Source organism: Pyricularia pennisetigena, chromosome 3 (genome assembly GCF_004337985.1).
Source record: "Pyricularia pennisetigena strain Br36 chromosome 3, whole genome shotgun sequence".
Classification (NCBI taxonomy): domain Eukaryota; kingdom Fungi; phylum Ascomycota; class Sordariomycetes; order Magnaporthales; family Pyriculariaceae; genus Pyricularia; species Pyricularia pennisetigena.
Genome location: NC_043742.1, coordinates 5,119,637 through 5,141,559, shown reverse-complemented (window position 1 = coordinate 5,141,559; position 21,923 = coordinate 5,119,637). Strand labels below are relative to the sequence as shown.

General features: G+C 53.2%; 11 protein-coding genes across 11 annotated transcripts; 4 read left to right on the top strand and 7 right to left on the bottom strand.

The window, feature by feature from the left end:
* Positions 1 to 1,301: 1,301 nt before the first annotated feature.
* On the bottom strand, positions 1,302 to 2,192 carry PpBr36_03172 (uncharacterized protein; the record flags this gene model as incomplete). The annotated part of the gene is made up of 1 exon (XM_029890348.1): positions 1,302 to 2,192. The coding sequence occupies one exon, from the start codon at positions 2,190 to 2,192 to the stop codon at positions 1,302 to 1,304; it is 891 nt and encodes a 296-aa protein (XP_029754456.1).
* A 431-nt stretch (positions 2,193 to 2,623) lies between these two features.
* On the bottom strand, positions 2,624 to 4,065 carry PpBr36_03171 (uncharacterized protein; the record flags this gene model as incomplete). The annotated part of the gene is made up of 3 exons (XM_029890347.1): positions 2,624 to 3,597; positions 3,702 to 3,785; positions 3,879 to 4,065. The coding sequence occupies 3 exons, from the start codon at positions 4,063 to 4,065 to the stop codon at positions 2,624 to 2,626; spliced, it is 1,245 nt and encodes a 414-aa protein (XP_029754457.1).
* Positions 4,066 to 5,100: 1,035 nt separating this feature from the next.
* PpBr36_03170 (uncharacterized protein) lies at positions 5,101 to 5,975 on the bottom strand (the record flags this gene model as incomplete). The annotated part of the gene is made up of 3 exons (XM_029890346.1): positions 5,101 to 5,184; positions 5,266 to 5,604; positions 5,748 to 5,975. The coding sequence occupies 3 exons, from the start codon at positions 5,973 to 5,975 to the stop codon at positions 5,101 to 5,103; spliced, it is 651 nt and encodes a 216-aa protein (XP_029754458.1).
* Positions 5,976 to 6,468: 493 nt separating this feature from the next.
* PpBr36_03169 (uncharacterized protein) lies at positions 6,469 to 8,418 on the top strand (the record flags this gene model as incomplete). Its single annotated transcript, XM_029890345.1, has 2 exons — positions 6,469 to 8,204; positions 8,304 to 8,418. 2 exons carry the CDS (start codon positions 6,469 to 6,471, stop codon positions 8,416 to 8,418), a joined length of 1,851 nt encoding a protein of 616 aa, XP_029753537.1.
* A 1,051-nt stretch (positions 8,419 to 9,469) lies between these two features.
* Positions 9,470 to 10,228, bottom strand: PpBr36_03168 (uncharacterized protein; the record flags this gene model as incomplete). Its single annotated transcript, XM_029890344.1, has 2 exons — positions 9,470 to 9,736; positions 9,827 to 10,228. The coding sequence occupies 2 exons, from the start codon at positions 10,226 to 10,228 to the stop codon at positions 9,470 to 9,472; spliced, it is 669 nt and encodes a 222-aa protein (XP_029753536.1).
* A 2,156-nt stretch (positions 10,229 to 12,384) lies between these two features.
* Positions 12,385 to 13,180, bottom strand: PpBr36_03167 (uncharacterized protein; the record flags this gene model as incomplete). Its single annotated transcript, XM_029890343.1, is given in 2 exon segments — positions 12,385 to 12,435; positions 12,455 to 13,180. The coding sequence occupies 2 exon segments, from the start codon at positions 13,178 to 13,180 to the stop codon at positions 12,385 to 12,387; spliced, it is 777 nt and encodes a 258-aa protein (XP_029753535.1).
* On the top strand, positions 12,416 to 13,315 carry PpBr36_03166 (uncharacterized protein; the record flags this gene model as incomplete). Its single annotated transcript, XM_029890342.1, has 2 exons — positions 12,416 to 13,155; positions 13,258 to 13,315. The coding sequence occupies 2 exons, from the start codon at positions 12,416 to 12,418 to the stop codon at positions 13,313 to 13,315; spliced, it is 798 nt and encodes a 265-aa protein (XP_029753534.1).
* Positions 13,316 to 13,676: 361 nt separating this feature from the next.
* Positions 13,677 to 15,671, bottom strand: PpBr36_03165 (uncharacterized protein; the record flags this gene model as incomplete). Its single annotated transcript, XM_029890341.1, has 1 exon — positions 13,677 to 15,671. The coding sequence occupies one exon, from the start codon at positions 15,669 to 15,671 to the stop codon at positions 13,677 to 13,679; it is 1,995 nt and encodes a 664-aa protein (XP_029753533.1).
* A 1,560-nt stretch (positions 15,672 to 17,231) lies between these two features.
* On the top strand, positions 17,232 to 18,962 carry PpBr36_03164 (uncharacterized protein; the record flags this gene model as incomplete). The annotated part of the gene is made up of 1 exon (XM_029890340.1): positions 17,232 to 18,962. The coding sequence occupies one exon, from the start codon at positions 17,232 to 17,234 to the stop codon at positions 18,960 to 18,962; it is 1,731 nt and encodes a 576-aa protein (XP_029753532.1).
* A 209-nt stretch (positions 18,963 to 19,171) lies between these two features.
* PpBr36_03163 (uncharacterized protein) lies at positions 19,172 to 19,612 on the bottom strand (the record flags this gene model as incomplete). Its single annotated transcript, XM_029890339.1, has 1 exon — positions 19,172 to 19,612. One exon carries the CDS (start codon positions 19,610 to 19,612, stop codon positions 19,172 to 19,174), a length of 441 nt encoding a protein of 146 aa, XP_029753556.1.
* A 983-nt stretch (positions 19,613 to 20,595) lies between these two features.
* Positions 20,596 to 21,435, top strand: PpBr36_03162 (uncharacterized protein; the record flags this gene model as incomplete). Its single annotated transcript, XM_029890338.1, has 2 exons — positions 20,596 to 20,706; positions 20,770 to 21,435. 2 exons carry the CDS (start codon positions 20,596 to 20,598, stop codon positions 21,433 to 21,435), a joined length of 777 nt encoding a protein of 258 aa, XP_029753530.1.
* Positions 21,436 to 21,923: the final 488 nt, after the last annotated feature.

Genomic DNA, 21,923 nt, shown 5'->3' with positions numbered 1-21,923 from the left:
GGGCCAGCCTTGACCTTGCCCATTACTTTGTATTTGTGCTCTATAGTGCGCTTTTGATACCCAAATATAAGTAATGTAACAGGTGACACCTGTCAGACTAAGTTTAGAATCTCTGCTTGATCTGTGATGATGCCTTGGACATCAAAGTGGGGGGTTCTCCTTACCCGTGGGCAGCTATAACAGACAGGAAGGCCAATAGCAACTAACCTAGATGGCTAGTCGTCACTCCACAACAGGCAGTCTTGCAAATATCTTTTGGTTTGCTCGCCACTGGTAGGTGAACGTCACTATAGCACGATGGGCTGGAAGGGATTACTGGATGACGTCTCGGTGATTCCTTAAGTTTGGATCAAGCATTCCAGGGGGATTCTTGGGTTCTTGGCCGCCCGCGAGACAATGGGACGCGCCCTTTGGCCACGGCTATGCACTGTCGACATGCCATGTTTCGCTTGGCTCTGTGGCAAAAGAGAACAAAAAAAAAAAAAAAAAAAAAAGAGACATTATCGCGGCTAAGCATGTCATACCTTATGCTTGCCACATCTTGCAGATGGATGACATTACGACGCCGAGAGAGGGATATCGTAGCAGGTGCGGCATTATGTCGCCGGTCCCAAACTGGACGCCATGTTTCACGTATCTGTTACTCGCCTGGTAATGGGTAGGGGTTGCGGAGCCGTTTGTATACATTTGCAAGCCTCGTGTTGCACCCACGTCAATGGCCAACGGACCACCCCGTTTCGGTTCTTGCCGCAATGTCCAACCGCGCCCAGCCATAATGACAAACGGCCCGGGCGATTTCTCACCCATGTTTTCTTTTCGTTGACATCCATGCTGCAGTCACTAGTCTCGCACCCTACAAACCTCCTCAACCAAGGCTTTTTCCTTACGTCCACACCGATGGGGGTTGATGTTCGAAGACCCAGAATGAGCATAGACTGTAATTTAGCGTCCCGTCTTGGAGTGATCAGTTCGCTGGGGCGGGGCGGTCGGGCCGGGGCGAGTGCGGGCTATGGATCTGTGGGCGTGGCGCATCTCGAAACATGCGGTGTTGGTGTTTTCAGCCATCGCTTGGCACGATTGGGATCATTTAGAAGGGGCTCAAGCACCATCTGGTGAAAAAAAAAAGAGATACGCCTGAGCGAATCAAACCGAGAGGATGGAAATGCAAGGTAGGCAATAGGGATGCAGACGAGTTGCTGCTGCTGCTGCTGCTGCTGCTGAGAGATATCGACACATGCCGGCAATGGGTATAGCGAGAGAGGTGGTGTGTATTTAGAAGGCAGGCATGTATATGCATGGCCTCAGCCGTGTCTCAGCACTTGCAACAGGCTCGTCACCTCGGACTTGTCAATCTCTCGATCACCGCCGCCTCTTACTGCGCTCGAAGCCAGACACGAAGAATGCAGCCACCGCACCACCCCGTCGCCGCAATCACTCGAGCCCTGTGCCCTGAGCGCATCCCGGATGACCCCCTGGGCGTTCCGAGCGCGGACGCCGCCGCCGGCGATGATCTCGATGTTCCTAGCGCTTGCCAGGCGGACGATGCATCGCAGCGTCTCGACGTTGTTAGGCGCGTTACCCGGCCCACCAGACGTGAGGATGCCGCCGAAGCCGCAGGCGACGACGTCGTTGAGCGCCCGCGCCAGCGCCGCCTCTTCCCTGTCGGTGGAGCCCACGACGTCATCAAAGGCGCGGTGGAGCACGCAGGTGAAGGGCTGGGCGAGTCGCACGAGCTCCCGGTTGCGGTCCACGTCGATGGCGACGAGACTACGGCCCGCGTCGTCGTCGCCACCAAGCTCGTCTGCTGATGACTGCTGCTTCAGGACGCCAAAGACGAAACCGTCTCCCAGCTCGGCGTCCAGCAGGTTGGATTCCTTGAAGGCGACGATGGCATCCCGCATCCCGGCCTCCAGCTCCTGGGCCGTGTAGATGAAGTCGGCAGATGGAGCAGGTGGGGGTCCCCGCGGCCGGATCATAACGCGGACTGGCAGACGCTGGTGGCTGTGGGTGTGGCTGGTGGTAGTGGCGGCGGCGGTCGTCGATAACAGCAGGTCTGAGAGCTCGACCAGCGACGGCGTGAGGCCACCTTCGCCGTAGGACCCGGCCGCGTTGAGCTCGATCCGGTGGGCACCTAGAGCCGCGACCTGGCGGGCCGACGAGGGCGAGAAGACGGGGACCTCGAGGTGATTCATTGATTTTTTTTGATTTTTTTCCCCCTCCTGGATGGTCAGATGTGATGTTTTGCGCTGCTGATGAATCTAGCTTTTGTTACCTAGGCTCGTAGCTAGGGAAGGTACCTAGGCAGCTGCCTCAACAACAGGGTAGGTGCAAGAGAGCACATGTAAGTAAGATTGAGATGGAGAAGCCGTCAATTGGTCGCTTCTGATGACTAACGGTGCCTGCAGTAGTGGAGAAGCAATGTTTTCTTGGGCTCCTCGTTTACAAGGAAAGTTCTGGCAATGCAATTTCTGTAATAAAAAATCATCTGAGCTGCTTAAGCAAACAACAATAATAATAATACAAATTGCAAGGCGTACTACTGTCTTTTTCATCCTTCCATGAATCAAGTGACCCCAAGGCATCTCACAAATCAATCCACGCACGGCTTTGTCTCCCGGCTGCCTCAACGTTGTCCTGAATCATCGCTACCGGTACAGTCTTTTATGGACATTTCCTGGACGTTCTCGTTCTGCACCGACTGTCCATGCAGCATTTGTCCAGAGTTTGGCGGCCCCTCGGTCGGCCTGGGATCGAAGCCCCCGCGGGAAAAGACCCCTTGAATCGTAGAGTATTGTTCACAATGTGCGAGTGGCCGCGGCGGTAGAGGCGGAGGGAGCTGGTACGGGCCGCCATGAACCGGGCCTCGTCCCATGATTCCAGGAGCCATTCCCTGATGTGCGGAATTATATACGCCCACCACAGGCACGGAGCTGGGGTATGCAAAGTGCTCACCATGAGCATGGTACAGAGCAGGAGCCGCTCCGTATCCGTTCGCAGCCTCGTGTAACTGCCGGTAATGGCCGTGGACGTTCGCTGTATGCCCGTATTCGCCGTCACCGCTACCGCTACCGCCACTGGCCACACTGCCAAAGTAACTGCCGCTATGCTCGCTACCGTCCGCTCTCGGCCTGATTATCTGGCGCGAGGCCGCTAGCTCTGTGAGACGGAGCGCCGCCTCTCGAATGTCGCTGTCTGTGGAGTGTGGGGCAGCGTTGTAAAAGGACTGTGGTCCCGGTGTTGGCATGGCTGCGAAGCCATGGCCGGATTGCTCCGTGTCCATGATTGCAAACGGCAACTGTCGGTGGGACAGACCAGTTGTGGGATATGTGTGGTATGTTTGGTGGTTGATAGCTGTCGACGGAGCAGCATCTAGAGATTCGGTCTCGGAACGCCTGGTGTTGACATCGTTGACACCGTTGCGTGGCGACGACGAGCTCATGGTGGATCGACCACTGCCACTGCGGCTTTCCCTAAGAGACTGAAGACTGCTTCTGTTGCCGCGGCTGCTGGTCCCTCTAACTATCTTCCTGACGCCACCACGTCTGCTGGAGCTGCCGGGCCTGCTTGGACGGGGTGCTTCGGGGTCCTCTGCGAGTCCTTGTGTCAGTACTAGCATCTAGTTTGCCATGTTGTTTTTACCAATATAGCGAATCCCAGCTGGCGTGGTTTTCTTGCTCGTGACATTCTTCTCTGTTACGTACCGCCAATGCTGAGGAGATATGTGCGGACAAACTGGTAGGCATTTGGAGAGTAACTGCGCTGGTAATTCTGGTACCAGTGTTCATCTGCAGATGCAGTGTAGATGTTGCAAACAAAGCCCGAGAAAGGTCAGCAATGCAAAAACTTGGCCTTTGGTAAGCATTTCTGGACAAACTCACAAAGCATTTGAGCAGTATACTTCCTCCGAGCCTCTTTTCCCATCCAACTCTCCATCAGAGGGACAAGCTCCTTCCATTTGTTCTCGTCGCGTGTGGAGACGTCGATGCCGGCTCGGGATGGCGAGATGGGGATGACGCGCTGCCAGAAGCATCGCTCTTCCTCCAACGACCACTGAGCTCCAACCATTTTTTTTTCTTTTCTTGTTTGTTTCCCTAGCCTTCTTGTCAAATCGATTCTGAAAACAAAGTCAAGAGCAGCGCTTTGTTGGCAAGAAATCGTAAGAGGCAGAACCTTTGTATGAGTCTGGGGGTTGGCGCCACACACAAACGCTGAATATGGATGGAGACGAGTGCAGTCGGGATTCCGGCTATTCAGAGCAAAGAGCTGGTTGTAAGAAGATCCAAGGTCAAAATGAAATGAGTAAAGACTCTACACCAAAATAAGTTCGGTTAAGTGGATGGATTTGTGCGTTGTTGGTCTGCTGAGATAAGTGCCCTTCAGTCACGCGCACGCTTCATTCGAGACTGAGAATAGACCGATGAGCGTGATTAACGTACAGAGCAGGTTCAGACCAGGCTGAATTGCTTATGAACGAAACGCCTTGGTACTGGTGCTTCAGATGCTGTTCCTTTCACCATGTAATACTGGGCGAGTGACGCACTTGTTCTACTCCATTTCAAGCAGTCGAGCCTTACTCTCTATAATTGGGGGCTAGGTCTAAGCGGGAATTCCTAATGCAGGACTGTGATATTCTATCCGACTGTCCCTTCCGTCCAAGTCATGGCGAAATGCTGTCATTACAACTATGCCAGGCTTGAAGACACTCAAGCTCATTGATGTGTCTCAACCACTTCGTTGATTGAGTCTCGTCTAGCTGAATAGAACCTTTCTTATTGTCATGACCTACCGTGGAAATTACCAGCTCTCATACGTGCTCATAGTCAACGCCAATGGGGCAAATTGCTCAGGAAGCCCAACTGGATAATGCTGCGTGAGATTACCTACATACAAAAAGCCACGAGTGTCCGGATGATCTGAATGATAATCAAGCGCACGAGGGGCGTGTGTAGAAAAAATACCCTCTTGGTTTTTCGAGGCCTAAGGCACAAGCACAGTACTATACTTGCAACATAGCCAGCAGCATGATGGAGAATAGCGAAGTCTATAGTTGCATTAAACAATACCTAGTCTAGATGTATCTCGTCCCTGGCTAAGCCTACCTCATTCGAAAGGACTTTGTGGTTGTGGGGCCGAGTAACCCCTTTTGAGAAGAAATGGCATCAAGCGATGCTCGAGCCGGGAAAACTAAAGATGATCAATTAGGCGCCAAAGCTTCAACGGACGGAGACTGTGTGTGTGTGTGTGAGTGAGAGAGAGAAAACTTACAATGCTCTTCTTCTGCATAGGTGCCACCCCATCCTTGACCCATACACCCCAGCTGCCCATCATGTTGGCCAGCATCATGTCGGTCGAGAGGCGATCGCCGACAACGGCGATCTGGGCGGGTGAGGTAACGCCCGTATCCGGATGGGCGCGGAAGTACTCCATGATCTCGCTGCCGCAGCCGGGCTTCTTGGTCTTGTGCGAGAGAACCACGACCCCGGTAGTTTCCTCGAGCTCCTGGGCTAGCTTCCTCTTTGGGTCATGGCTCAGCGCGCCCGCTGTGTTGGAGACGATGAGAAGCCGGCGGCCAGGATATGCTGCCTTGAGGGCTGCGAATCGGTCCTGGTTGCATCTACGGTTAGGTTGACTCTACAGTGGAGAGGCTGAGGCGAAGGGGGGGTTTTTCGGAGGAAGAACAAAAAAATAGTAAATAAAAAAAAATAAAAAATAAAAAAGAGGAAAGAAAATGCCGACATGATGTTTACCTTGTAAGGCTCGTGTATGACGTTTGTTTCTGGGTATGCAAAGCAGTCATCCTTATCCAGAACAACAGCCTTTATGTCAACCTCGGCCCCATCTTTGCCGCCTTTGAATGCTTTGCCTAGAGGCAATGGCAAGTCATTGAAGGTATTAACTGTTGTGTGAGGCAGGCACAGTGCAGGATTTGCAACCAGTTTGAAAATGTTTAGCGATGCTGAAAGGTTGAGATTCATGATTGCCGCGAGGGAATTTTTTTTTTCTTTGAATGCTACGTTCAGTCCCGCTGACTTATTAAGAATCTATGGTTTCAGATGATTGAACTGGGCAAAGAGAGCGTCCTGGTAGTGTGGTGTAGTTGGGGAATGACAATCGCCTATAGAATTAGTGCCTGAAATTGATGTCACCCGTCATTCAGTACCCTGTTGGTGTTTTCTTACTGGTGCGTGGTACCTTGCAGGTACTTGGGATGCCTAGAGATGACGGCTGTTGCGATCCCTGAACCCTTGCAACGGGGCGCCTCGGGTCTGTGCGAGCGCGTGTTCAAGACGCGTCCAGCTGCATGCTTGCATCATGGTTAACACTTCACAGACAACAGAATATTATACCCGCCTATCTTCTATCTTTTGCCCTCATCCACATCAATTGAAAGCAAAGCTGCCAGTGACAACAAGCCCACGTCAGATCGACCTTACACATTTTAATTAAGCCTCCGACACGCAAAAAGACATGCGAACCACAAACTCACTCGGGGAGTTGCCGACATCACCCTCAGAAGAACAGACGAGCGCCAGGAAAAGAGGACATGCCCAAGATGAACCAGAGGCCGAAAAGGACCTGACACCACGAAAAAGACGGAAACCCACTCGATATCGAGACTCCCCACAAGAAACAAAAACACGGCCAGAGCCTGCACCCAGAGCATTGGTCGAACCCAAGGCCACAGAGGAGGATAGACAACCCGTCAAAAGGAACGCCGACGATCTCATCGGCAATGCACAGGAAGAACCGGCCCAGACACTCACCAAGAGGAAACCAGGCAGGCCGAAGGGCAGCAAGAATCTGCCCAAGCCGCCCTTGAACGGGATTCACACCACGCCGTCCAAATCACAGAGCGGCAGGAAATGGGCAACCCCAGTCAAGGCCAATGGACCGAACGGGATAGATACGCCGCGCAGGCGGAACCTCGCCGATCGGTCAGCGCGAAAGAAAAGCGTAAGGACGATGATTGAGCGTGTGGTCTCGGGCATGATGAGTGACGACGAAGCCGGCGACGACGTTCTGGCGAGGGAGATTTACCAGTCAAGCGAGGACGAGGACGACAAAGATGGAGGCCAGCAGATACCAACCGTGGAAGTCGAGGCTCCTCCAGAAGATTTGGAAACGGGGGAGCAGTCGGAGGTGGCCCCTACCCCGACAAGGAGGAGACCCGGTCGGCCAAAAGGAAGCGGGAAAAACGGACCAGCAAGGAAGAGATCTCCCACACCTCCACGAGATCTTCCCCCGTATGAGCGTTACTTCTTCCAAAACAAGCCTGGCTCTCTTAAAACCTCAGGGAACAGACTGAACCTGGAGCTACTCACGCACGAGGAGTACTTCAACTTGTTACGGGACTACAAGGATCCGCACGCTAGTGATGTCACATTCTTACAGAACATGCATGCCGACTCCTTCCGACAATGGGCGTTCGAGTTATCCCAAGGTTTCAGCGTCTGCCTGTATGGCTACGGCTCTAAACGCGCCCTCCTCCAGAGGTTCGCGACAGAGCTATACCAGCGAGGCCACAACAAGATAGTAGTGGTCAACGGCTATGTGCGCACGTCGGGCGGCATCAAGGAGGCCCTGAGCACGATGGCACGCGCTGTCGACCCGTCATTTAGACTCCCAGCAACCCTCCCCGTGAACATGGCTCAAGGGCTCACAGCGCTGCTTGCTGAGCACCCCGAGGCCGTTCTCACGATAATAGTAAACTCTATCGATGCGCCAGGGATGCGCAAGGGCGGTTCCAGCAACACGACACAGGCTATCCTCGCACAGCTCGCCTCACACAAACAGGTCCGCCTCGTTTGCTCCGCTGACACGCCCGATTTCTCTTTGCTGTGGGACGCGGGCCAGAGGTCCCAGTTCAATTTTGCCATGCACGACTGCACGACTTTTGCACCCTTTGGTGCCGCGGAGCTTGATGTTGTCGACGAGGTCCACGAGCTGCTGGGCCGCAAGGACCGGCGCGTCGGCGGCAAGGACGGCGTCATATTCGTGCTGCGTAGTCTGCCGGAGAACGCCAAGAACCTCTTCCGTCTGCTTGTCACTGAAGTCCTCGTGGCCATGGACGAGGGCAGCGGCATGGGAATAGGAGACCTTTCGGGTGCGGATGGCCCAGGGGTCGAGTACAGGATGATGTATAACAAGGCGGTTGAGGAATTCATTTGCAGTTCGGAGATGGCTTTCAGGACGCTGCTCAAAGAGTAAGTTTACCTTTTTTTTTTTTTTTTTTTTTTTTTTTTGGAATCCGCCTAAAGTGACATGCCTTCTTGTCCAATGACTGACACACCATCAAAACGCAGATTCCATGATCACCAAATCATCACCAGCCGGAAAGATGCGCTAGGAACTGAGCTTTTATGCTTACCTTTCCGAAAAGAGGAGATAGAGAGCATCTTAGAAGACCTGATGGGTTAATACATTATCTGCCAATGTGAGAGTATCTATGGTAACCGTTGGCGGTTGAGCGGAGCCTTACTCCACATCCCCAGTGGAATTAAGTTGGATTCAGTGCTATACCGGCCTGGCACCACAAAACAATCTCGGGCCATGGCAGAACCCATTCTAGGGACTGCTGCGGGTGACGAGGCTTTTCCGAGCGTCGGGTAAATCGCAGGCATAGTGAAGAAGCGAACTTGTATCGGCAGCTGCCTCAACCTGGGACTACATGGCCAAGTGCAACCAAAGCTCCATCCCCTTCGATGGAAGCATATTGTGTTCCCAGCGTAAACAAGATGTGGTCTCAAATGTCAAGCGGAGGACGAATGGCAACTCTTGGTTGACGACCAGGTCCTCGGCCCCGAGTTTGACTGCGACGTTTTATGTGTCCTTAAAAGACGCTTCGAATCCGAATCAAGTTTGCTCTTGCATTCAACTTCCTCCTCCTCAGCAACGGCGACAACGTAGCCCGGTTAAGCTTCCTGTTAGTCGGGAAAAGTTTTAGAAATGGATTCCAGTACCCATTTGAATCAAGCCCAGTGCCAATGGCGGATTGGTTTGCTTACTGAAGACTGAGATTGTCCTGGGTCACGCCATGAATGGATCAGAGAAACCCGAGGGGTTGACAGAAATGCAGGCATGTGTAGGGAGACACCCATCGATACTACTGACGGTCAAGACCTGAAACCACTGCAGTTGAAGAAGACGAACGCTCCCTTGATTATTTGTATTGTTTCTATTACCTATGAACAATGCATACCAAAAAGATTGGCGGGATATCTTCATTAACAAAAAGCAGCACATATCCTCCCAAAAATCAACTTTTCATCCTGTGCCAACCAGCGATCGACACCATAAAAGAAATAATAAGATCCCAGCAAACGCCACGCTTCATCTTGACTAGTTCTAGTGAGGCCCCAGTTGTACCATCTTACACATACCCACCCCCCATCTCGTATCCTCTCTGTGCTAAATGAGATCAGCCACCGAGGAGCAGGGAGGCCAGGTTGTAAAGGGTTCCAAGACATCCTTAGAAAACAGTAAAAAGAATCGGAAGAAGACCAGTAATGGCCGGCACGCCGACCATCATCCAGGGGCTCAGTTTGGCCATATTGTCCTGAGCCGCACTCTCCGGCTCGACCTCGGTCGGAGCTGGCAGAGCGGAGGACGGTGTAGGTGTGGTGAGAATCTCGCTCCCCCATTCCTGGAATGTACCATTAACGCCAGTAGTGTTCTTACAGACGTCAAAAGACGAAGCGTCCACGGCGGGTGTATCCACAAACTGGACGAGAGAGCACTGCAAATTTTGGCAAACAGAGTCAGCATCAAAACCTACTTTTCCATCAACTGAGATCGATGATTTTCGAAGAGTTAAGGACCAACACACCTGGTAGGTCCTCATGGAGGCATGGTCCGAGATGACTTGGTACTGGGCAAGCTGGCCAGCCCACTTCTTGTCGACGGGGACTGACGGAATGCATAGAGTGCCATACATGGACATGACCAGTGGTGGCAAGATCTGCTGGAACTTTTCTTCGGCAGAATTGTTGAGAAGCCGGACCCTGACCGTGAGAGTGACGTTGGCGTTGGTGGAGGTGACTGCCAACGGGTAACCATTGACCGAGTACTTGGTTCCCACCATGACTTGACTGATATTAAAGTTGCTGCACGGCGAGAGTTCTGCCCACTCCCTCTTGTAGCCCATTGAGTTTGGTAGGCGAAGCAGGTGGTAGGCCGAGCCGACGCCCGCGCCCAGGCCGACGATGAGGAAAATAGGATTGAGAAGCATGTTGGAAAAAAAAAAAAAAAAACAGTCTTGGAATAACGTGCGTGTGCGTGTGTACGGCTTTGAGCAGGAAGAATCGTAATCGCGAGATTTTGCAGAGTTGACTGGCAATTTCGTGGTTGGGGAGCTCAATACAGGAGTCTTTTGAACCGAAGACGAAAGATCCAGCCGTGAGAACGAGGGTATCACCCTACAAGATTTGTAGCGATTGATGACAAGATTGATTGACGTGACGGATTCAAGTTGTCGACTGTATGTGATTCTGGGTGTACCTTCAGCCCACGACGAGGTGAGACATAGCTCGTGAAATCTTGACACGTCCTTGGCGAAGGGAAAAGCTCAGAAAACGAGCCTTCAGACGTCAGGAAGGCGGACCAGCTATGAGGAATGGCATGGCAGGCACAAGTTTGCTTGCAAACAGGACTCCTCCCGTCTGTGTTGCGGTTACAATGTTGAAAGGCAAACAGGAAGGAAGCAGCACAAGACCCCAAAGTGGTTGTGAGTTGTGAAGCAAAGAGCAAGAAGTACTGTAGAAAAAGAAGGCGCGGAAAGAGAATCAGCCGCGTGCGACCGGGATTTGACTACTTTTGCGTACCTTCCCTTCCTTATAAGGTAACATGGGTGTGTTGCAGACCAGGTACCTCGCTTGTCTACCTTACCCAAATAACATGGGCTAGTCCGTCCGAACTAAGGTAAGGAAGCCACACCAACATGGGGTGACAGCTCAGAAAAGGCGGCAGGCGCATCTGGACTTTGGAATGTACACGCTCCAATCCGTACCGTCCGCCGATTGCTTTCACAAACCCTCACCGGCTCCTTTAGGAGAAGAAAAAAAAAAGGGAAGGAAGCAATGCGAACCTCTGTAGCATCTTCTGGCGCCTCTCGCCCTGCACTTTCAAAGAGATCAAAAGAAGCTCCGGACCTCTTGGCGGTCACAATGAATACGACCGGGACGTTGCACAGATTGGCGAGTGAAGAAAAGATGTGGGAGGCAAATAAGGTTGGATGGGGCTAGACTAGCCCAACGACCACTGCAGGTTGTATTTTGCTGATTGCAGGGGAGCAAGGGTTGTTGTCCATGGGTCGGTCCAGGTCTAGACCCAGGGCTTGGCTGTTGCTGCCATAACAAGAAGTAAATACTGCGCACTTGGTACTCGGTGGAACTGGGTCGTTGCCAAACCAGCGGTACGGCCCTGATCTTCGATCCCGGACAGGCAAGAGCTGCATCGCACATCGCAGACCTCGTGCTGTAGAGATTATGAAGTGTAGTCGAGATTTATTTGGATTGTAGCCATTGCTTGTCAGGGTTGGGGTCGTGTTTGGTGAGCCTTGCTAGTCTAAGATGTGGCTGACGTGGCTTGTGTGGCTTGTGTAGGCGCGGGGTGGTGTGGGGGTAACAATCCAAAACAGGAAGCAAATGGTATATCAGAATCGATCGGACTGACGGAAGCTTTTGCTCAACAGCACCCTTACGTGGCATTATATGTTCAACGCGTATCATTTTTCAGGCCGCCCCGGATGATGAGATTTTGGTTCAGACCCGGTTGCCGGTCGGCCTAGTCTCTCCAGCTGGTGTCTGCCAACCGGCAAGGTTTCGGGATCAAGTGCACATGTCAAGCACAGCAAGAACGGATCCGCACAAGCGGTGGAAATCTCGGTCAGAAGAGCCGCTAAGAGCCGTCAACCGTCACCGTCATTACCTACACACTTACCAAATCTATTCTCTACATATACCCATGCTTGCTATGGATGGGGGCATAGCACGTCAACTACTCGCTACACGTAGCCCAACGTCTAGCGCGCAGACGGCGTGCGGAGACTTTCTCTGTTTATGGGGAATAAATGGATCAAATCCGGGAGCAAGTTCCCTGAAGGGCAGGCAGTGCAGTGACTCTTGCAAAGGCAAATTCCAAAAGCCGAGGTCAAGTGGGGATTCGGTCCGGAGCCTTTTGTTGTCAAGAGAAGTTCCATATATACGTCCCCTCCTTGCTCACTCTTTTTTGTTGTCTTGCCAAGCGTCTTGTCTGCGGTTTTCCCAACATCACCATCAATATCATTATTGCCTTGGTACCTGAAAACATCTCGCACAGAAAGCTCTGTACGCCTGTCACTCCTCGATAGTCCTACCTGCCACCATCATTCACTTATAGCATCTACTGCTAGTCCGTCTTCCACAAGACAGCAACAAATATGGCACCCCTCAAGCCCCACTGGATTTCGCCGTCGCACCCCGAGATCCAAGAAGTCATTATCAATGAGGCCGAGTTCACCTCCATGTCCCGCTCCCGCGTGACTCTGCCCCCTTTCGCCCTCTACGCCAAGATGTCCTTCCCGCCCTGCACCCTGGCCGATGAGCCGACGTACGCCACGGTGCAGATCGGCCGGGACCGGCACCTGAACCTCAACAGCGACCTGCTGTACATCAATCACTCGTGCGACCCCTCGCTCATCTTCGACACGGCCAACCTGGCCATCCTGGTCGGGCCCAAGGGGATACGGGCCGGAGAGGAGCTGACCTTCTTCTACCCGTCCACCGAGTGGCACATGGCCCAGCCCTTTGCCTGCCTGTGCGGCGCCGCCTCGTGCCGCGGCACCATCTCGGGCGCCGAGGCGATGTCGGCCCCTGACCTCGAGGGCGTCTGGCTCAACGGGTTCATCCGCGAGATGCTCGAGGAGCGTGATGCCGCCGCCGCCGCCTCCAAGGTCAACGCCAATGGCAATGGCAACAGTAACGGGACGACGGCGAGAGCTTACCAGACTGGTCGGGCTCTGCAGGATGCAGTATTTCAGGCCGAGCGCGTGGTCGACGCCACCAGGGCTGCTCTGCTGTCCTACCAGGCTCAGTCTTCCAATGGCAATGATGGCGGCCGTAAACACGCGCAGCCAACCAATGGCTGCCAGAATGGTATCAATGGAGGGCCCACCCGACGGTAAGTTGCTGTCCCAGGCAGCCATGCCCCTTTTTCTTTTTATTATTATTTTCACTTGGCCCCGATGGCCCGATAGCTGACCTGTCTTGCATTCAAATTCAGTGGCGCCACCTCCCGTGAGCTTAGTGGTGAGATGGGGGGCGATACCATCCGGGCTTGATTCCGGTGCGGATGGGCATGGTGTGCAAGTTTGCATCACTAGGCCCCTCCCCACCATCGGTATCTTTTTCTTCTCCTATTGGGATATGTTATATATGACTAGTCTCGAGACAGCCGCGAATCAATCCGAAATGTCGGCCGTGCAAACGGTCCATTACATAAAATCCCCAATTGTGAATTTCTGATGCGTATGTGTCTCTGCAAACCAAACATTGATAACTCATGCTCAACCAAGAAAGCGAAAAAAAAAAGGTAGCCACTTTACTCTCGTGAAATCAAACACAATAATCTTCGCCCGAACTATTACTACATGTTTGTATACAGCTGATATCTCTTTTGACTTTGTAAAAACCACGAATCATCTAATTTCTCAGCCACCTCCCGATGCCTTTGCTGTCTTGTCTAGTCTTCTCAGCCCCGGCGCCGCCGGCGTACTGCCTTTCCTCCTCCTCCCACTTCATCCGCTCCACCCGCGAACGGGCCAGGAACGCACGCGCGAACCGCCACGCCTCCGTGTCGGCCAAGTTCCAAGCCTCGGCCGCCCCGCGAACCTTCACGTCTGAGGGGTCGTTGCTGAACCTGATCTCCTTGGCCTTCTGCAGAAGCTTGTCTTCCCGCAACTGCGCCGCAGGGGTGCCCTCGGTGCCGGCGTTGAGGTCACGGTTGAGTTCCTCTTCTATCAGCCGCTCGTCGTCGAGAGTCCGGTCGGGGACCATATCACGGGCATGTTTCTTGCCACCCTTTTCGGTCCCCGTCTTGGGTTCAGCCTTGGGCTCGGCCTTGGGCTTGGGTATGGGTTTTGCCTTTTGGGCATCATCGCCGGCGGCCGGGGGAAGGGCGAACCCGAACCGCCACGCCAAGTCGTCAGGTACTTCCCTCTCGGCAGGAACCCACAGGCTGCGCGACGCTGCATAATCGCCCGCAACTGCCTCTTTGAAGCGCATCACACGCGCACCGGCCGAGACCTTCCTATCGACCAGTCCCTGCATCACTGCTTCCAGCCAGGCGTCACGCTTCGAGTGCCGCACGAGCCAGGGGATATCCAGCCGTTCCTTGCGGCTGATCATCGTCTGCAGCGTGTACGGATGCGGGACGGTGCCGATGCTGTAGAGAGCCGTCGTGTTGGCGTACTGGGATGGCGTCGTCGTCTTGACCGAGCCAGGCTTGCAAGGGCGGCACTTGGGCCAGTTGGGTGGGCATGAGGCCGGCATGGGGCTGTCCAGGCATGTTGACAGACGGGCCGCAAGCTTGACGGCAGGATCCACCATGGCCGTAGTGTACTCCGGGTACGGCTTGACCACGGCAATGCCGTCGTGAAAGACGTTTTGCCACGCAGTCTGCAGGTGAGCATTGATGAGCGCATCAAGCTTCAACAGCCATTCGGCGTGGTTGGCCTCGGTGACTTCGCCAATCCTTCCATAGGTGGTGCTGATTCCCTTTTCGTCGTAGAATGCAATAGATTTGGGAAGGTCATCGATGGTGAAGAGGTCCTTTTGATCCTTTGACGCCGTGTTGGACACGGCAGTGATGAAGTCCTTCAAGCCTTCAAGTTTCGGGTTTGCTATGACCTGTTTTATGGCGGCTGCGACCTGGCTCTTGGGACCCACGAAAAGGCCGTCGTCCATACCCTTCCACCGTGTCAGGGCGGGAAACTCTCCCCGACGCAGGTACGCCAGCAAGTGATCCTCACGCGCAGCCATTGGGAATACAAGGTAGTGGGACAGCACTCCGCCGCCCATGTTCTCCCAGGCCAGCCATTTCATCAAATCCGTCTTGAGTTCTGGCTCCAGCTTCAATCCCTGCACCTCGGCGTACTTGGGGTTGTTGATAGCCTCAGCGATGCTGAGGATGATAGGCTTGAAGCCTTGAGCCCACCACGCCCTCCTCCAGCTGAGCAGTAGCGCGCTCTCGGCTTCCCTCCTCGCCCTGTCCTTCTTCTCCGCCAGGACTGTATCGTAGTAGCAGTATATGGGCGTCCGTACCTTCATCGGCGGCAGAATCGATCTATTCTCGTCGAGGGTCACCGTGGATGAGAAGGGGGAAGAGAGCCACTTCCAGTCCGAGTACCACGACGACTCTCCCAGCGTGTCGTTGTTTTGGCGAGGCGGGGGGTGCGACGGTGGCTTAAAGGGGTTCAAGCGGTTCTTCCATGATGACACGGCGCCGGTGATTTTCTTGGGTATCGACGGCCTGAGGTCGGTGAACTTGGAAAGGTTGGGGCCCGTCTCGATGGTACTAGGCAGGGTAAATAGCAGGGAGCCGACGGCGAAAATACCCAGGCACGCGAGTAAGAATGCGATTCTGCGAGGAGGGATGTGCGGGACTGGCCGCCCGAAGATGACGTGTTGTTTGGGCATTGTGCTTCGGTGATTGCTCGCTAGATGCCCATACGAGGGTGTGTGCCGGATAAGGTGAAGGATCAAATATTCAGACACGCAATTTTCTTGTTCAGTGGAACGGGTTAGTCGCAGCGCAGCGGGTAGGCGGGCGACAAGAGCGTTGAGGACGGCGGCGGAACAAAAATTTATGACCAGAGACAACGAAAGGGGGACAAATCACCACAGAAATTACTTAAGCGGTGCAACGAAGAGGCATATTTTACGGCTTCCCCGTATTACTGCCTGATTTCCACAATGGCTAGAAATAAATGCCGCCGTAGACGCGGGAAGCAGCCGTCAGTACCCAAGCACCAGTTTGGATGCAAGGTCAGGTTGCCTTCTAGCCTAGGCAGGCAATGGAACTGTAGAAGATATTTCGAACCAACCAACGCGTAACAACGTCCATCTGGACCCAGTCCCCTTCCCTGTCGAGCGCATGGTGTCAGGGGTATGGCCGCCCCACCATCCCCTTAACTGCTTTTTCACACTGTAGCATCGAGTTGAGCCTTACAAACACGAGAACTGGCACGTGCACAACCACCTTACCTACCCTAAACCCGCCCAGCGTATAAGCCCCATTAGCACTAACACGGGGCTCTTTGTTTGCTACCAACAGCAACTAACCACAAGCCAAATATGCAGAAATTGGCATATGCGTCTTTGATACAGTATTCTTTTTGGGTTTAAGCTTTTCAAAGCTACAGAGATTCATTCTTCTCACTGTCTCTCGCACATAATTGGATTCCCCATGACTACCGGACTCGATTTATACCAGACCTGTACTAGTCGAGGCATATGCTTTCTGGATGATGCCTGGTAACCGTAAATCCTGCTTGCTCGCTGTTCACTATTTTGCCTCGTAAACTGGGCAAACAGAGAATATATCCGTCATCTGTCTTCTAGTGACTTTAACGACTTACTTTCACTCTCTGCAGCACGGGCTGACATATTGACAACCACGAAGCCCACGCAAGGAGATAACAAGCTGATGAAGAATCGAGCTGGGTAGAAACCACATGACGATGCGTCTTGTAGCTCAGTCACGGAGAATTTCACTCCAAAATTTTAATGGGCTGGAGAAATCCTGTGCTCTCCTTCTTGAGCTGGAAGATCTTGCCACTTGCTCTGATCAATGCCATCCCCCAGACATGAAATATGTAGATCAAGTACCTTTTTGTGTATGCAGCACATGCGCATGGCAAAATGGCTGCAAGACTGACAGTGCTCAAAAGCTTCGCAGTATCAAAAAAAGATTGATATGGCAACCTCTCAAGCCACGCATGTGAAATTGTGATATCCGCATGGTCAGTAGCCCTTACCATGGCCTACTTAAAGCTACTCCTTCCGCCATCGCCCTGTCCTCTTTCCCTTCTGTTTCTCTTTCCCTCTTTTTCTGTATCTCCCAGTGCTTGCTTATCACACCTTCGACTGTATAAATACCCAGAATCTCGTCCTTGGTCATCACCCAAGCCATCGATTCTGTCTGAATATTCTTATTAGTTATTATTATTTTCTAGCCTCCAGTTTTCCCCCGTTAGCATGTTTCGATTCGCTCAAAGGACGGCATCGACCGACAATGTCGAGCCTACAGCTCAATCGATACCTGACCGGCCGGAGGAGCTGTACGCCACTCTCGGCAGAGTGATTCCGGGAACACCACCAAGTCGGGCGTGCCGGCCCGAGACCGCCGAGTTTGCGCGCTTCACCAGGCAGCAGGCACGGCCGCTCTGGAACAGGGCCGTAGTTCGTATGGAGGCGAGCCTCCCGCTTGAGGGCTTTGCTACCCTGGCCGAGACGGACCCCATCAGATACATGCGCCTCTTTCATACCTTGGCAATCCTCTTTTATGAGAGGGAATGTGCCGGAAAAAGCCTGGCAAGGTATGGAGTGTCGGCCTCGAGGATCATGATGGCCACATCCTCCAGCCAGCGTCCTACAGAACGCGCTTCCGAGGTTCTGGGGTGGTCAGCTACGCAATCGGCGCATTCGCTCGCCAGGCGGCTCAAGCCGACTGAGCTCAGGGACATACTTGAGCATCTCCTTTCTGTTGATTATGGTGTCGAACGGCCGGGCAGTCTGGATCGTCTTGGCGAAAATAGCTCGAGGAGCTTCGCTTATGTCGCGGCGCTCCTCTTTGAGTTCATCGAGCTCTGCGACCACGCAAAGCCCTCGCTCAACGATTTTATGAGCATTCAAAGCGCCTGTGATACCATCCACATCTGGGCACAGGCGTCTCGACTCAACGCAACAGACTTGACAATGATTCTGTTGAATTTTCACCTCTGCTCCAACTTGGTCACGCCGGAGTATAAGCGCATCGGGGAGCAAATCGTGCCGGTAGACGTTTCCCTGGCCCCGGGCTCGCTGGTCTTGATTCACGACCATGGCAAATCCTCCCGCCATGGGCTGACCACATATTCGGGCTGCCTGGGTCGATTGGTCGACGCAATCAAGTACGATTCGGGGCATGGCTTTGTTCCCGGCGCGCGGGAACTACTTCTTCGCAAGCTTTCCGTCGACTTGAACGACATGATCCCGTCCATGGTCTTCGACGGCCAGCGACACGATGCCATGCTGGGAATATCGACAGAGCTTGCCAGGATGCACAGCATAGCGCCCCTCGCTCTGGACCAGGTTTACCCACTGCCGGTACCAGAACCAGATGCCGCACCCAGCATACTGGACAACCTTGGCGATGGGATTGCTGGAGTCGCGCTGAGCTATTTAAGTGGCAATTCAAAGCAGAAGAAAACCAGTGACGAAAGCCAGAAGACTTCGTCAGTAGCCGGCAAGACAAGTGACCAGCAGGGTCGCCACGAGGTGAAGACTGTTCAAGCTGCGTATCAGGCTTGCACCGCTGCCTTAGAAAGGGTTGCTGAGCGTGTTGCCTTGGCGCGCGGACGGTGGATGTTGAAGGAACGGGGTAAGCAGAGGCAGAAGCAAGCAGAGGAGCCCACGAGCAAGTTGGGAAAAGAGAGTCTTCAGCTGCAAAAACGAGAACCATGTGCCAGAGGGAACAGGGAAGCTGAGGAACTAATGAGATGGCAACTGATTTACAAAAAGGAGGTTGAATATGAAGACTCTATTGAGATGGATCCAGAAGATCATATGGCCGAAGATCCGGATCAAGTGCAGGCAAGTGCCTCAGCCGTAGAAGCTAGATGCGCAAAGAAGAAACATAAAGATGGTGATGGAGGTAACGGCAACGACGAAGAAGAGGAGGAAGACAGGGAACAAAGCGATAGCGAGGATTGGGAGGCGGTAACTTAGTGAACGCCAATCTGGTTGGCCGGGCACATAGGGCGAAGCCGGATCCCCTTGGGATGTACTTTGTATGCATATGTGAATGTGATAGGGATATTACCTAGCTGTATCCCGAATCAACTTTTGAGGCGGACACAGTCCCCAAAGATTACACCATACTTGGTTGTCTTCTCCAGAGTCTTAAATGTTAGGCTTCTTTCCGAATTCTTATGAGCTTACCGCTGGGATTCGGGAACAAGATCCTTCCCCGGGCGATAAATCATAATATGCTGCCAATCCTTATCCAGCTGGCCCTCCTCCTGCACAGTACTGCTACCGCTGGCGTTGGTGTTCTTCTTGTCGTCCTTCTTGCTGTTGGTGTTCTTCTTGTCGTCCTTCTTGCTGTTGCTGCTGCTACTGCCTCCGCCGGGGGGCTTTGCCTTCGTCATTCTGGCATCGTCATCGCACAAAACTTCCAGGTTAAAAGCGCCACACAAGTTACAACTGCACGGAGGTCCCCTATGGAGGATTTCCTGACACTCGACGCACTCGGGCCGCTTCTCGTTACGCTCTTCATCCCAGTATGTCACCGTCTTGGGGGTGCCATCATTACTGGGATTGCCCTTTTCGGCTTTCTTGCCGCGGGCGGAGTTGACGAAGTTCGCGAATGGGCGCATCGCGTCTGCGTGTCTGTGGATGTTCTCCAGGGGTATATTTTTTTTTTGGCTTGTGTTGTTATGCGTTTTGCTGTTGCGCTTGTGGCTGGTTCCTATGGATTGGGGAGGATATCAAGTCTGCATCATGACAACCAAAGCATGGCTCTTTTTATAGAAGTGCTTTTTGTTGACACCATACTGCACGAAGCAAGCGATTACAAAAAAGCCAAACAATCAATCATCACCTCGGAGGAGTGATGAACGCTTTTGGGACCACGAGGACAATGACATTGTACCTGGCTTTTAGCAACGAACAATGAGTGCCAAAAATTCAGATCAGTCTTTGTGAGTTTCTTCACTGTCTTGGTGCATTGGATCAATGTGCGCAAGTGAAAGACCACCCCCNNTGTGTACGGTGCCTCGATTGTTGAGAATACGCATTGTTGTAAGTTTCGTCGATCGCCCCAAGTTGCCATTGTCTTTGGGGTAGTGAGGATTATGATGGATGTTCGTCAGGCACCTGAGTGATTTGAGAGGTGGTCAATGTGAACGTTGCTCGGCGATTGCTTGGGATACCCAACGGACGTTCGATCTGATCGCCAGCAGAAGGGCTGTGAAATCTAAAGTTACCAGCCCCACACACATGCTAGAGACTTTGGTGGTGGGTCAATCAACTCAGCACCCTGGGCTGGGCCTCCCCGCGGTGATGGCGTTGGTTTCTGCTACCCAGTTTCTTCCCTTGTGAAAGTGTCACCGTTCAGAAGTTGATTACTGAAGTCATCAGTCCAAGTCCAGACTATTCACAAAACAGATATAAAAATCAAAAAGGTGTCGAATTTTGACGACATAACTGCCATAATTTCATACAAGTTACTTATTGATTGACAACCTAGATCGGATTCCTTCCCTTTCTACTTTATCTTTACTGGGTTGGCCACCTCGAGTACCTCATTCCTGCACCGACTTCATATATATTTTACTCATATTCCAGCCAAGACACGGTGATGAGTGGGACAGAAACGGAGATGAAGGTCTCCCCAGAGAGGGCACAGGCCCTGGCCAGTCAGCTCCGTGCCGTCACCGAGCGCATCCAGTCCGCAGCCAAGGGCCGATCTGTAAGTGACTTTAAAACCGAACCGAACATGGACGCACTATTGAAACCTAACCCCCCGGAGCAGGTCAGGCTCGTGGCCGTGTCCAAGCTGAAGCCGGCAAATGACATCCTGGCCCTGCACAACGCGCCCGTCGGCCACGCGCACTTTGGCGAAAACTACGCCCAGGAGCTGTCGCAAAAGGCCCAGGTGCTCCCGCGGTCCATCCAGTGGCACTTCATCGGCGGCCTACAGTCGACGCACTGCAAGAGCATCGCCAAGATCCCGAACCTGTGGTGCGTGTCGAGCGTCGACACGCTGAAGAAGGCCCAGCTTCTCGACCGCGCCCGCGGTCAGGCCGGGGAGCCGCCCCTCAACATCCACGTCCAGGTCAACACGTCTGGCGAGGAGTCCAAGTCGGGCTGCGCGCCGGGCGAGGAGACGGTCGCCCTGTGCCGCGCCGTCGCCTCGGACGAGTGCCCCAACCTCCGCCTGCTGGGGCTCATGACCATCGGCGCCATCGCGAGGTCCCGTGCCACCACGCCCGAGACGGAGAATGAGGATTTCGTATGCCTGAGGGAGCAGCGCGACTTGGTGGCCAAGGAGCTGGCCTTGGAGGGAGAGCTGGAGCTGAGCATGGGCATGAGTGACGATTTTGAGGGCGCCATCTCTATGGGGAGCCATGAGGTCCGCATAGGAAGCACAATTTTTGGTGAAAGGCCAGCAAAGGCTGATGCAAAAATTATCGAGTGATTTTGGCTTCTTCAGTGAGGGTGGGAAGCAAGCAGTGTGGCCCTACATCCGAACCTGGAAGCCAGATTATCAGACAAACAAAATTAATAAAATTTACGATCCTGCAAGGGACTGCCAACGCTCAAAACATGTTTGTAAGCCTGGCCAACGCGTCCCACGTTATGGACATTGCAGGTGCAGTTTGTCACTATCCAAAACCGCCGTAAAATCTAATATTTATAGATATCTTTCCTCCGCTGACGCTACTCTCAGAGCCAGCCATGCGAGTGGTTGTGATACATGGCAGGCACCAAGGTTATCTGAGTCTAGAGATGAACAGCGCTGATATAGAGAAACTGGATGGAACAAAGGAGGTCGCGTGGGGTGACGGCGTTTTGGGCATAAAAGCGGGCGACCTCGATGTGACGCTTGAGGCCAGGGAAGAGATACAGCTCGATATTGACTGTGGTTGCAACAGTATACGGAAGCTGGTCAGCTGGTTAAAAAAA